General features: G+C 32.8%; 1 protein-coding gene across 8 annotated transcripts; it reads left to right on the top strand.

Annotated features, from left to right (window-relative positions):
• Positions 1 to 2,151: 2,151 nt before the first annotated feature.
• On the top strand, positions 2,152 to 7,637 carry LOC126708941 (probable transcription factor KAN2). 8 transcript variants are annotated; one of them, XM_050408970.1, is made up of 7 exons: positions 2,152 to 3,182; positions 3,398 to 3,474; positions 4,517 to 4,562; positions 4,714 to 4,870; positions 6,191 to 6,248; positions 7,040 to 7,081; positions 7,202 to 7,637. In XM_050408970.1, exons 1-7 carry the CDS (start codon positions 2,531 to 2,533, stop codon positions 7,202 to 7,204), a joined length of 1,035 nt encoding a protein of 344 aa, XP_050264927.1. In that variant the 5' UTR covers positions 2,152 to 2,530; the 3' UTR covers positions 7,205 to 7,637. The 8 variants fall into 8 exon arrangements, with proteins under 8 accessions (XP_050264927.1, XP_050264926.1, XP_050264923.1 ...); XM_050408969.1 differs by having other exon boundaries at positions 7,037 to 7,081; XM_050408968.1 differs by having other exon boundaries at positions 2,154 to 3,182; positions 6,188 to 6,248.
• Positions 7,638 to 14,931: the final 7,294 nt, after the last annotated feature.

Below are 14,931 nucleotides of genomic sequence, written 5' to 3'. Positions count from 1 at the left end.
AAATAGAAATAGAAAGAAGAGTAAAGAAGACCGAACCTGTTTCCGATCTAAGCCAGTGCCGGACGGGGAGGTCTATGTTGTGCTTTTCACTTTATGGGGTTTGGCTTCTAGACTGGGTGTGCTGCATTGGGAGAATATGTCTTGTGAGAGGTAAGAGAAATTCCAACGCAGGTACCAACCATAAGCAAACAGTGTAGTGTCAGTGGGTGGGCTCCACCATTTTGGCAAAAAGTAGGCTTAAATTTTGCGTTATGTGACTGGGTTATGTTGCCAAACAAGAATTTTGGAGTTTTTGAGAGAAAATAGAAATTGAGTTATAAGTTATGGGTTTTGAGTTTGAGTTATGAGTTATGAGTATTGAGTCATGAAAACTGAGTCATGGCCAAACCAAATGAGCCCTTAACCATTCTTAATGAGGTGACTTTGTCATTAATGAGATATAAAAGAAAGATAAAGATGATAAACAGTTGTAAGAGCATAGGGAGAAATCGAATTTTTTAGAGGATGATAATAGGATATATATGTGGAAAAAAAATTTATAAAAAAAAATATGTATTTAATATATCAAATTGTATATATAATTAAAAAATTAAAAAAAATGTATTTGCATTTGGAGCAAGGCAGGGCATGACGAGAAAGATCCGTCTCCTCTCAAGGTGAGGAAGATCTGCACAGGACAGAACAAGGCAAGATGAGTTAAGTGAGGCAAGGAATGTTTGCGATCCATATAATCTTTGGCAAGAGTCCTTGCTCATTTGGCCAATTACAATAAGATTTATGTGTATATATGTGGCGTCTTTTTATTTTTAGGTGTAAATAATTTCCCTTTGGATGCATAGGTTCATGGGATTCTAATTTCTACAACAAATTGTGTTTATCTTTATGCGGTATAAACTCCTATTCCAGGTACCTCAAATATGGATACTTCAAAGAAGCATGTAGATCTCGATTAAAAGTTTAAAACTATACATAGAATGTCTCTTCAATTTGCAACATTATGAGTTGGAAAAAGTTTAGCTTCAAACATATTAGGAGCCTTGGACTCAAACAACCAATAAAAAAGATGACACGTGCCATTTTATGTGCAATGTATATGACTCAATTAGTTAATTGAGTTAAGTGAATCATATGTAATGCACATGAGAAGTACAAATGTCATCTTTTTATTGGTGCATGGTTAGAGCCTAAGGATCTAAACATGTTTAGAGCCAAACTCTATCCTTAAGGGTTTGGGGGAAATTAACTCTAAACTGGCTTATAGATGCATTTATTTATTTAGTTTGTTGGGTGATTTAATCGGCTTTGCATTTTGTCTTCAAAAAATATTTACATTAATCAGTGTTTTTGATTACTGGAGCACTATACTTAAAAAGACATCCATACCCTTATAGAGCTATTTATCTGAAAGATAATTTTGATTTTATTACTACCCTTACTAATGAATGAGGAGGACCATCCTAAAACAACGAAAAAAAAATTAAGGACCACGCCTTTTTGTGTCACAAGTCTAATGTGGCAAACTGTAAATGGTGGGGAAAAAAAAGTGATGGATTTATGTAAAAGTAAAAGGCAATTAATTACAGTCTAACACATAAAATAGTTGTAGAAAAAAGTGTAATTCTAAAATTACTCCTACAACATGTCAACAAGCCAAAAATATATCTTAATCCTCACGTGAAAATAAAGAGAAAATGACAAATATAAGGGATGGTGGGACTAAAGGTAAACAAAGACGAATGATGTGATTTGGGAATTAGGGTTCATCATGATCACAATGAGTGGTTATAATTGGGAAATTAGCCAACCTTAGGATATGGAAACAAGTGCACAAACAATCATCCGTATACATAAATCTAGAGAAATGTTGAATTTAGGGCTTGTGAAAAGTAGCACCATCCATAGTTTTTGAGTTCAAAATGAGTGTGTGTTTGTGCGAGCGTGAGGTTAGAAAAGCAAGTATAATTTGTAGAGAGACAAATAAACGCGTTAAAGTGAACACTAAAAATTTCCTTTACCTTTCTCCCCTTCAAAGAAAACAAAAGGAAAAGAGAGTAGTAGTAAAAAAGAATCAAGTCCAAACTTATTTACTTTTATTTCTTTCTCCAATCTTTTTCTTTCTTCCTTTTTCACTCTAGCACCCTACCCCCACGTCCACAAAAAGTAACACTCTCTCTCTCTCTCAGCTCTTCAAGTGTCATTTTCTCACATATACTTCACACAAAAGAAACAACCATTCACTTCATACCTTGTCATTTCTTCTCTCTCTCTCTCTCTCTCTCTGCAACCACTCTCATAAATTGATCAAACCCCCCATCTGAAAAAAAGAGAACCCAGAAATCTCACCTGAAAATCCAAAACTCTTATCACCCAGATCATCACAAAAGAATTCCCCCCTCAAAGGCTCATCTTTTGTGATCCTTGATATCCATTCTGCTATTATTATAACGTTCAACAACCAAAAGAAAAGCAGCAAGAAGAAGTAGAAGAGATATTTAAGGACAAAGGAGGCTTTAGTGGGTGGACTTGTCTGATGGAGTTATTCCCAGCTCAACCAGATTTGTCTTTGCAAATCAGCCCTCCAAACAACAAACCCACTTCAAGTTGGAGGAGAAGTACAGAAGAAGAAGTGGATTTGGGGTTTTGGAAGAGAGCTTTCGACTCTAGAAACTCCATGTCCTCAATGGCCAAACCTGACAGTTTTGAGCTCTCCTTGTCTAATCCAAGGCCTTCTGATCATCACTCTTCCCTCACCAACCACAATCATCATATCCAAAATGGTAATGGCAATCTTTTCCACGCCTTTCCACAACAAAACCACTACTCTCACCATCAAAACCAACACCAGCACCAACTCCATCACCAGACACTGTTTCAGCAACCAACTCAAGGACTAAGTCCAGAGCTTGGCTTTTTGAGACCCATAAGAGGAATTCCAGTTTACCAAAACCCTCCTCCTTTCCCATTTGCTCAACAGCCTTTAGATGTTTCGCATCAACCTTCTTCTATTTCTATACCTAATACTACCTCAAGTTCTAGTCCTTTTCAGTCACAAGGGTTACTGCGATCAAGATTTCTGTCACGGTTTCCAGCTAAACGAAGCATGAGGGCGCCTCGGATGAGATGGACAACTACACTCCATGCGCGCTTTGTTCATGCTGTTGAACTATTGGGTGGCCATGAAAGTAAGCAACTTCATTTAACTCTTTCTTAAAATCTTTTTCTTTTTTCAGTCTTCCTTTCTTCTTGCTTTTGCTTTCTTTTTTCGCTACCCTTTTTCTTCTTACACCATTGTGCTTTCTTTTCTTTAGCATACTTCAAGAATGGGAAAATTAAAATATATTAAAAAATTTGACTTATTAATTACTTGTTCTTTTGTTCCTTTCTTTTTGGGATTTAGGGGCTACACCAAAGTCAGTTCTTGAGCTTATGGATGTGAAAGATCTCACCTTGGCACATGTTAAATCTCATTTACAGGTAGAAAAGCCCTCTCATTTTTCAACAATATCTAATCGGTTTTCCTTATTTAACTGTTCAAATAAGAGAAAATTTGAAAAATATACTGAAACTTCTTGTTTTGTATCTCTCTCATGAATTTCTTTCTTGCTTCTGCTTTTAAGTTGGTTTATAGTCTTTGAATGCAGTTTTAATAGTGCTTGTAAGAGTAAATTCGCAATTGTACAACCTAGGCTACAGGAAGGTATTAATTGCGTATTTTTCTAATTGCAATGGTTTGCTAACTGAGGGTCTCCCATATCCTGAGCACTTCTTTTTCTAGATCTGATGGTTCTGCTTCTGCAAGCTAATAAACAGCTTTTTGCTTGGAAGAATGAACCAGCCCAAGTAAAAGAAAAAATCAATACTAACAGAGGAGAGAGAGAGAGAGAGAAAGAGAGAGAGAGAGAGAGAGTCTTATCGATTTCAGAAAACAAGTAAGACAAAGCCCAATGAATTCAAAATGAGTCATACCCAAGCCGAGACAAGCTCACACTCATACCATTATTTAATCTCCCCCAAACAAAATAAAAGCATTTTACCTTGGAAGGGGAGTGAAATAAAAAAAAAAGAAGGAAAATAAACAAGTACAGAACACCATCATTTCTCAATGATGTCTTCCTCAGATGGGTTTTCTAACCACACTTTTCTTAACCATGGTTAATCACATACATCCATGTATGCACATCAATATACATAATATATTTTTAATTTTTACAGCCCCATAAATGCTTCTGTATCTACAGCATGTACTAGCACTGTAATTGATCATGTCTAGAGGATAGTTAACTGTGCACTTTAATATTTCTTTTTTGTCTTCTTTCTGATTTTATGTTTTTTTTTTTACAAATACATGTTATCCAAGTGTAATGTACTACATTATTTTTGACAAAGTAAAGCACTATGTTATTTCTTTATCTAAATTATGTTTTTCTTAGTCATTAACACGACTGTTTCGTATCAAAAAAAAAAAAAAATACTGTTTATTCTTATATTGGGTTAATTCCTACGATTTTTACTACAGATGTATCGAACCGTGAAGACCACAGATAGAGCTGCAGCTTCTTCAGGTTAAAACTTAAATGTCCAATCTTCTTTTGAAAGTTATGAATTAATAGATGATTAAGTCAACAAATGTATGATATAATAACATATTGTCGCCTATATTGTCCCCTCTTCTTCTTTTTGTCCTCTAATTTTTGTTGTTATCGTTTACAAAAGGACAATCGGACGTATTTGAAAATGGGTCATCTGGAGATACTTCTGAAGATTTAATGTTTGAAATTCAGAACCCAAGAAGGCCTGAGCTATCCATTCAGCAAGGAAGACCAACTGCTCAAGACAAAGACTATCAAGGTCTCTGGAGCAATTCTTCTAGGTAACCTATCTAGCTTGCTTATTATGTCTATCGTTAAAAATATTTTATCAATGTTCTTATAGTGCCACTGGTTGGTCGCTTGAAAAATTAAAAGGTTAGAAAATTTGGCACCTCAACCTCATGCAAACCTCCAAAGCAATTCAAGTCCAGTTTCTTGAAACATAGCTTCCTCTTGGAAACCCATTAAAGCATGGTGTTTGATGATGCATTAATTTTTACTTGTAAGCGTTTTAAGTATTAACTATAATAATCACGTTTAAAACAAGAAATGTATAACCACCACATATCCTTAGTGTAGTGGTTACTCCATAAATATAAGTACTCGTAGAGTATGAGAGATAAGAAATGTATAATTATCGCGCATTCTTAATGTAGTGTTCACTTCATATTTATACATTTAAATTAAATTAGAGTAGAATATATATCTTAAAAAAAAAAAATGTATGACTTTTTTATGCAAACAATATTTGTTTTTGAGAATCCTTAGCAGGATTTAATTTCCCTATGTAACTTAGAGGTTCTATATAAATTGTAGCATAGTGTTAGTTGTTTTCATTTCTTATCTTCTCTCATTGCTCTAGTGACTGCGGAACTATATTTTCCTAAGGCGTTTGCTCCTCATATATTGCTGTTGAATATATTAGCACGGTGGCTGTAAAACATCATATAAACTTAATATTCTCTAGTAATCATAATTGTGTCTTTTATGTATGAACCTCTCTCTCTCTCTCTCTCTCTTCTCATACACATAAAAAAAGCACAGTTGCATGCAAGGAATCGCAAAAAGAAATTATTACACTACGCTTTGCTGTGTCTGTCAACAAACATGGAAACTGAAACCCCATGATGGGCTAATTATAATCCCTTCAGTGGGTTAAAAGGAGTAAAGAAAGAAAGAAACCCACCCACCCACTCTTCTTCTACCATTCCAAGACCTGTAAATCCCATTTGACAATATCCACCTAAAAAATGGAGATATCTCTTTCCCTTGGATTTTGTGGGGTTCAAATATAGGGAATTAAATGGGGCCTACAATTGGAAAACTTATTATCAAAGCTAAGCCATTAGATGGACCCATTAGTGGAAATCTTGGTGCTAAAGTCTTATGCCCTTTGAAACTTCTTTGTATAGTCTCTTGTTAGGGGTAATGGGCAATCACATGGGGTGGGTTCACCTTTATTTCAATCAGCTCAAAAATGTAAAGTGATAGACTATAAACAAGACAGTAAAAGATAGCTTTCTTTTCTCAGTTTGCTTTTTTCTTCTGCATGGCTTCCACTGAAAGGAAATATTCTCTCTTTGTGTTTGATTTTGTAGCAGGGAAGCATGGTTGCATGGCAAACCAAGGGATTCTTGTGGAAACATACCATCTCTTGAGGTACCATTATTCAAATCTTCATTCCCCAAATGACCTTTTGTTTGAAAATTTTACCACTTATGTGCATACCTATGGGAATGATAGAATAAAAAAGAAAGGTTTGGGGAAAGAATTTTTGTTTTCATCTTTCTTTATCAAATCATGCATATTAGAAAGAGCTAGGAAAGGAGGGGAAAAAACTTTCAAAAGCTGCTTTATTCCTCTACAAATTTAAGGGGCAGGATAGTCATTTTGAGTCTACAAAAAAAAGGGATTTTTGTTTTGTAAAATACTAAAATGTTCCCTCCCCACCCCACCTCCCTTTGTCCTTCAAAAATAAAAATAAAAATCAAATTAAGAAAAGAAAAAAAAATTCCATTAATGATCTACAGCCTAGCAACAAAAACCTAACCCATTTGACTCCTCAGACCAATGTTGACCTTCATAGATGGTGTAGATCCTTATATAATCATGCATGGTCAAACAAATTAATGCATATTATAATGTTACAAAGAAAGAAAAGAAAAGAAAAGGTTCATTCTATAATGTTCATGGTCATGATGTTAGGGAATAATATTTTGAGAGTTGTACATTAGTCATGCATATTGTAACAGGCTTTCTAATTTACTCTTGGCATGTTTCTTTTTAATTGATAAATATTCTATTATTCTCTGAGTCAAATGTCCTTTGATTCCCTTCTTCAGTTCACACACTTGTTATGCTGCTTCTCTTTGTATTTATTGCATCTCTTTTTTCCTTGTTATCATTTTCTTATTCTTTCCTTTTCATTTTTTTTTTTTTTGGCTCAGAAGGACATGGATCCAAAGTGCTTAAGCTATGAAAGAATATCAGATGTAAGCTCATCCACAAACCATTCAGGGGCAAGCCCCAAGAAGCCTAATTTGGAGTTCACTTTGGGCAGACCACTTTGAAGTCTCTTTTGAGTATTACTCATTTTGAAATCATTGTAACAGTGAAGGGGTGGCTGGAGATGAGAATCAGGTACCCGCTGAGAAAACCAGAGGAAAAGAAATGAAAAAGAAAACAAAAGAAAAAGAAAAGTAAAAGGAGAGCTAAAGAAAGACAAGGAGACAAGAAAGACAGAAAGCAACAAAAGGAGAAGGAGGTGTGGAAAAAAAGCACGTCCTTCCTATCAGACCTGAGATCCAAATCAACATATTATATTCCTACGTAAATATATAAAATCTAATTGATTTTGTATGTTTTGCACTCATATGAAGAGAGAGAAAGAGAGAGAGAGAGTGAGTGAGTGAGAGAGATAGAGAGAGAAAAAGACCTTTAACTATCTTAAAGTATGAAAGTGATCCTTGGTAATTGTAATGGAGCACTTTACATTTTATGAAATATTTTAGTATTTTTTACTAAAAGATTTGGCGCTCTATTCGTTCCTAGGCTTTGTCACTTGCTTTACGCTTTATCATCAAAGGAAAAGAAAGACTTGAGGATATGAGCTTTGAAAAGATTTTGAACTAAAGACATAAGAATAAAGAATGGCAAAAGAAAGAAAAAAAAAAATTTCAATGCATTTTTCTATTTGCAATTGGCTATTGCAGTACCTTCATCAAGGATTTGTTATAAATTTTTTTTTCCTTTTTTTGTTTACCAGAGTCTATATATATATATATATATATATCAAGGATCTGCTGAGGATTCATGATGAGTCTTAAAATTTTAGAATTAAAGTTTTTTTTTTTTTTTGGTTAGAATTAAAGCATTATGAATCAAACTACAAGTTGATATTCCTATTAAATAATGCCAAAATTCTTAAACATAGGAACATTATTCTCATAATGATTACCTTTGTCATTGCACTTTAAATTTAGTATGGATAGAGACTGGTGACACAGTTAACTTTTCAAAAAGAGAGTTCAAAATTATAATTTAACTGCCATTTTACCACCAAAGGAAGCTTCTCTGAAAGAGGCAATAAAGTTGCAATCAACATTAATTTGAGCAGACAATGTATTTTGAAATATTTGTATATTTAGCTTGCTACGCTTTCCCATAGTTTCTGGTTATGAAACCGCATATTGGAATGGATTTTAATACATGTGGTTCTAATAAAAGTCTTTACTCTATAGTAAGAAGGGAAGTCACTTTCCTTCATTTTTTTTTTTTTTTTTTTTGATAGGAGTCACTTTCCTTCATTAAAGAGAATATCTGAAGGCATATAGCTAGGTTTTGTTCTTTCTATCTGTTCTTTTCTTTTGTTTTTTTTTACTTTGTCCATATTGAATTTTCTTTTTTAATCCGGTTGTAGTATTAAAGGAAGCTATGACCCTAAAAGGAAATCGTATTTTTAGCTCAATATTTTGTCAGATTACAAGAAATTTTTGTTTTCCCACCTAGAAATTTAGTGGTCTTTGTTCCATTCTCTCCTATATTAAGCGAAAGTACTGGCCAAGAATATTATAGTTTAATGACATTGGGTTTGGGTGATATTTTTCACCGAGACATTCAGATTTCGAATCTCCCGTTCCCAACTAAAAATAAAACACAACCAAAGAGAAAAAAAAAAAAATGAAAGAAAGAAAGCACAGATACACATCATCAAACGTGTAGCAGCTCACTCGGTTTTAGAAGAAATCAATATGGAGTAAGGACTGGTACTGAATTCAGTCTTTAGGGTTTTGATTATATGCCACCCGGTACAATGGTGCTGATTTCTTAAGTGCTGCAAAAAGCATCTCTCCAAGAATTTTCCTGAATTTTTAATTAGGTTATTCTTGTGGAAAAAAAAGAACCCAACAATGTCAATTACCTCACAAATTAGTCAAAAGTTCAAACAGAATGACTGGAAAGAGATAGCTTGCTAAAGAAAAAGTTGGGAACAAAACGGGGAAGCCAAGAACATGAAGTCTTTATACAGTGAGATTCCTAGCTACCGTAATTTTGTCTTCTAGTCAGATCAGATGTACCTTTCTATGAGTAAAAGATATTGTGCCTATGGCATGTACATATTGATATTAGGCCAAAAGTTCCTTGTTTTGTGAAGGAGTCTTATGTACAAAAAAGAATACGAAGTATTACCATATCCAGTTACTATATATAGTAATGCGTCCATTTATCCATTGTATGTATACGACTCTAATCATCAATAATACTCTCTCTACGCATTAATTCATGAACAATAATAATATTGTCATGTTACCAAAATAACTCTTGCATTAATTCTGATTAAAAGAATTTTGGCATATTTCATCTACGTTAACTTGTGTGGTAATCAAAAAGGTTTGAGGCTCTAGGCACTCCTTTTCTTCTTCTTCTCTTTTCTTTTTTTAGTTGGGACTTGGGAGATAAACTACTTGAGTGAACTCCTCTATTCTCTGCAGAGAGAACCAACTTGAACAACCTCTCTCGTCACATTAATGTATCTATCATTTTCCCTCCAAAAAAGAGAAGGAAAAAAAAGGACAAAAAATGAAACTATTATCATGATGGGATCTTCTCAATTTTGCTACTATAATGGCAGCTTCACATATACACAATAACTTTAAGACAAAGTGAATCCACTTAAGCCATTGTCGAAAGTTTTGCAATTTATGTCGACACTTCAATTAAAATAAACATGGCTCCAAAGTTTGAGTTGTAAAATGGCTATCATGATGTCTACATTCCAATACCAAAGTGGCTTGTACCAAAATTGAAAATTTTTTACAAAGAAAATCAAGTGGAATTAGGAAATATACAACTGTACTTTGCTAGTTCAGAAACTTCTATATGTTTCAGTCATATGTAATTATCCTCTTACATGGGGGTTATTATATGTGATTGATACACCATATACCTTCTCTTACCAGTTAGTTGACTATTCATAAAATATATCACATTTGTCCCATAGTATGAAGAGGTACACAATTCATTGTGAACTTCAACATGTGGGTGTAGTGACTTTATTTTTAGACAAATTGCATTTTTAATCTCTTAAATATGGTACCTCAATTCAATTTTCCCCCCTTAAAATGGTAAAACATAATAATTTAGTGTTTCTATATATCTATTTTTCCATTTACTTCACAAATGGAATGCTGAGGCACCCTAATGTAGGGAGAAAAAATGAATTATTTGATCAAATTTAACCAACCTAATATTTACAAGACAAAAATCAAATGAACCCAATATTTTAAGGGATAAAAATGAAATTTATCAATATTAGCATTACTTGGCAAACCATTATAGCTAAGTCAGCAAAAAATTAGATAGAAAAGCCAACTCATTCTATTTTTGAAATTTAGAGGATGAGATTAGAATTTTTTTAAAATTGTGGATTAAAAGCAAACACACCTTGGAAAAAAAAAGTATCTTATGTATTAGATGTATATATACCACCTCAAAATTGAGGGACTAGAATAGCAATTTTTAATTGTTTTTATTTGGTTCATATTCTAAATTGAGGGACTAGAATAGCAATTTTTAATTGTTTTTATTTGGTTCATATTCTAATAGTTGGCCAGCCACTTTTAGGAGATTGCAAAATTCTCATTAGGAGACAAAGTAAAAGGGGAAAAGATATGTTAACCTAGAAAATGGAGGAATTTTTGTCTTTCTTTAATTACTAGGTTACGTGATTAACTAAGGCGTTGCACATGTGGGTGTGAAAAGTGCCAGAGAATAGGTCACGCTGTTAAAATTTACAAGGAATAATAGGAATGACTTTTCCTCTTCTTTTTTTTTTTGTTAGCTTTGCTGAGGTCCTACACCAATTGGTATAAATAACAGTGTTTATTACATGACATAGTACTGAGTCATAACATATCTGATATCCCTGCAATTGAAACCAAAAGGCAGAAAGTGTGAGACGCACTATGCAAATTAATTAATATCAATCAAGTTAATTATATATTTTTATCTCATAGTAAGTGCTAAAAAGCCACCACCGCACACTCTTGGTGCGATAATCATTCTACAAGTATAAGTGCTTGTGGAGTGTGGGGGGCAAGGGCCGGGATTCAAGTCTCCAGTAAGGAGCTTCACACATATATACATTTAGATTAGATTAGAGTAGAATTCTATCTTGTATAAATAAATTTTTTTTAAAAAAAGTGCTAAAAAGCCATAGACACGAAGTCACTAACGAAAGTTATTACCAAAAGTAGCAATTAAAGCAAACCATAAAAGGAACTCTGTATATCAAGCTAAAATCTAAACCATGCAATTCAAAGTTCAACAGTCAATGTAGTAACTTTTAAAAATATATATATAGACTTCATTACTTTAGAATTACATTTTTTTTTTTTTACAAAAGTTAAGGTGTCGAGTTATAAATAATATCAATAGTAATTCCAAATATAAATCTACAACTTCACAACTCAACAATTTTAAACTTATTTAAAAAAAACTAGGTAAAACATAAACTTAAAAAATGATTGATTTTAGACTCATATTCATAGTTTTAAAAACTGGACAGGGTCAAAATCGGATTTGCTTCTAGTTTCCAATTTTTGATCGAATTTTAGTGTTTTTTTTTTAAGTGAACTAGTGGCTAATTTTCAATTCAACTAGTCAGTCCGGCTTCTTTTTAAAACCATGCTCATATCTACTCAATTGTGCATAGAAATTCTAATTATTATTTTTTCTTGATTACAAGATTAGAAACATTATGGAATAGTAAGTTTCCAACTAAGCAAACAAAGCCCAAAATGTGCCAAGGTAGAAACAAACCCTAGAATGAAGGGATTGTAACAAAATGGGGGAGTCATGAGGCAACTACTGGTTGGTCTAAGTGTCAAGTCTCAACAAAGTGTGTTGAGTTGTGAAGTGACCACTTTTTTTGACAAATATTATTTTCAGGGAAATGCTTTTAAGAAATTGTCAGTCGGCTTTACAAAGTCATATGGGAGCAATTAATAACACACTCAGTCTTTAACTCTTTCTCCCCCACTCGACTCCTAGACGCGTGTATTGTCAGACTACCAATCACTTGATGTTGATATAAATCCAAGCTGCGCGTGACTGTAGGACATTTGAAAAGAAAGAAAGCGTGTGGGGGTAGTAGGGTAGACAGGATGAAACAAACAAACGTAGGCTAATATAGCTTGTAATAAGTTGTAACATAACATGATGATCTTGATTTTTTTTTTCCATAAAAAAAAAAAAAAAACGACTCTCGTCTGCATGGAACCTTTATAGCAATTATTGCTTTCATCATTACAATCCCCTTCCCGCCTTTTTATTGGTTTTTTCATATAAATAATAAAAAAATTTATTTTTAGTTATTCAGAGCCTGTGATAGATTGCATTATAACTTTTGGATTGTTTTTTCTTTTAACCTATATGTTTAAGTAGAAAATTTTAAACATTTAGTTTGTTTAATTACATTTTGTTCCAAGCTTTAAACCACTACATTGTAATTACTCCTATGTTACACATCCATTTAAAATTTAGTTTGCTCCAATATGTTTCTGTACTTTGTCTTGTTTCACTCTGTTTTGGCTAATGCATTTTTAAATTTTGTCCCAAATAGCTTAGATGAATGAGATCCCAAGGGTTGAATTAGATTATGAAAGTTACTTAATAGTTAGTTACAATTAGATAAGCAATAGTGAGTTGGTTAATTGTTTAGCACACTAATCACATTGATCAGATGTATATTTCTTATAAACAAATGTGATATTAGTAAGAACACACGGGAGATTAATTAACCAATAGTCTTGAACAATGCGGGTCAGTTAGATTAGGGAATTTCATATATAAATAGATCAATGTAATCCCTCTCTATATCATCTTGAATAATAATGAAGTTGTTGCTTTTCTGCATTTTTAAATGATCTGATATTATCCAATCAAGGTTTGAAACAAGAATCAATGGTGGATCTAAATAGACCTTGTTGTTGACACTACTGCTAATGCTAGGTTTAAGTGTGTCTTCATCTTCCACTTCATAGTTCAAGCCGTAACATTAGCAAGAATAGAGAGTGAGAGAGAGAGGGAGAGATCGAGAAAAACTCAGATTTTTATAGAGAAGAGATAAGTGTCGATAGAAAATGTTAGTAAAGGATAGATAAGATTCATTGAGATTTCAAGAAAGAGAAATATATATATATATATATAGAGAGAGAGAGAGAGAGAGAGAGAGAGAGAGAGAGAGAGAGAGAGAGAGAGAGAGAGGATTATGTTATGATAAAAAAATATTTAAATAATATATTGATCATAGACTCACGGGTACAATGAGAAAAATGGAATGGGTGAAACAAGAAAGATTAAAAAAAATAAAATAAAGTTGTATTTTTTGTTTTTATGATTTTTTTTTTTTTTTAATGTTTTAGAAATCAAATGTGTGGCTATCATTAGAGAAGTTAATGGGCAGGCGGGCTAATGGGAAAAGAGAAAAATTAAAATTGATGGTCTGCACTTTGTTTGACTTTAGCGGTCCTACTTAGTAGAAAAATGGTAAATTCCAACCTAATTTTTGTGAGGCATGTTGTGGATTCAAGTGTGTAGTTGGATGTATGCCTAGCATTATTCATAAGCTAATATTGATGATTTATTGTTGCTAATCTCTAATGCTGATGTCATAATTTATTAAAAACTTAAAATTAAAATTTGAAAAATCACCAAAATTGGTATTAGTTTATTGCAAATCTCAAATTGCATCTACAAATAAGATTATGATGTTAATGAATGTGATGAAATTTTATAAGCTTTACGTTAAGCTTTGCCCCCCCAGGTTTGTACCTTGGCTTCGTCCCTATCTAAGTAGGTGGTATGTTATTATTGGTTCTAATTTGAATCAATTATTGAAATTACTTTTTTCCTCACTAATAACAGCCAGTAACAACCTGTTAAGATTTATTGTGAAATAAGTGTTGTGAAAATATTATGTACGTAGCATTTCTCATATAAAAAATTTTGCTTCATTTTTAGATTTTTTTTTTAATATATTGTGCCAATTCGCCTTCAGAAACAAATATTAATTAATTATATAGAGTTTTAACAAATTTTGCCTAGCTCGATACTTGTTATCAATATAATCAACACTTCTCTTCCATCAACGTTCTTAATTTAGTGCTTTTTGTATACATTGAGTTGGTTACACCCTAATCGTTTATGTTACTCTTGCCTCTGTAAAAGCACACTCAATCTCAAAAAGACTAATTCTCAGGATGCATGTCCTTAATGATTTGACAAAAAGGTGATAAAGGTTTAGCTGGTTATATCTTCTTTATTTTTTAAGCTTCAGAATGTCTACATCAAGGATAAGACTTCAGACATAATACAGGTTTAATCCTTCAACTTCTTTCACTGATTAATTATTAGATGCTAATTTTCTACCTGCAATGACCCATATGTTTCTAAATTTAAATAACCCTTAAATTGGAACTTTGCCACAGAATGTCTTTTCTGTCAACTTTATATAAAGTAACTTTCTTTTCTTTTTCATTTTTTATAAGAAAAGTTAATAAGAATTTTGGTGTGGTTGAACCTATATCAACTTTTCCAACAAATTAGTACACAACCTTGTAAATGCTGTTGTTCATTTTGGTTGGCACATATTGAAATCAAACATTGATTGGTTTTCTATGAATTCCAATGGAAGCAAAAAAATTTTATTTCAGTCACAATTTGTAGCCAACCCAATTATCACTTAAGCTAAGGCATAGGGGCTATCCTTACTTATTGTAATGACAAGTAACAAGACCATGCTATTTAAATATCTATTAAATAGCTCACAGTTCAAACAAAC

Source organism: Quercus robur, chromosome 12 (assembly GCF_932294415.1).
Source record: "Quercus robur chromosome 12, dhQueRobu3.1, whole genome shotgun sequence".
In the NCBI taxonomy this organism is placed as follows: Eukaryota; Viridiplantae; Streptophyta; class Magnoliopsida; order Fagales; family Fagaceae; genus Quercus; species Quercus robur.
The sequence above is the reverse complement of the archived record's forward strand: the minus strand, read 5'-3'. Positions and strand labels throughout refer to the sequence as shown.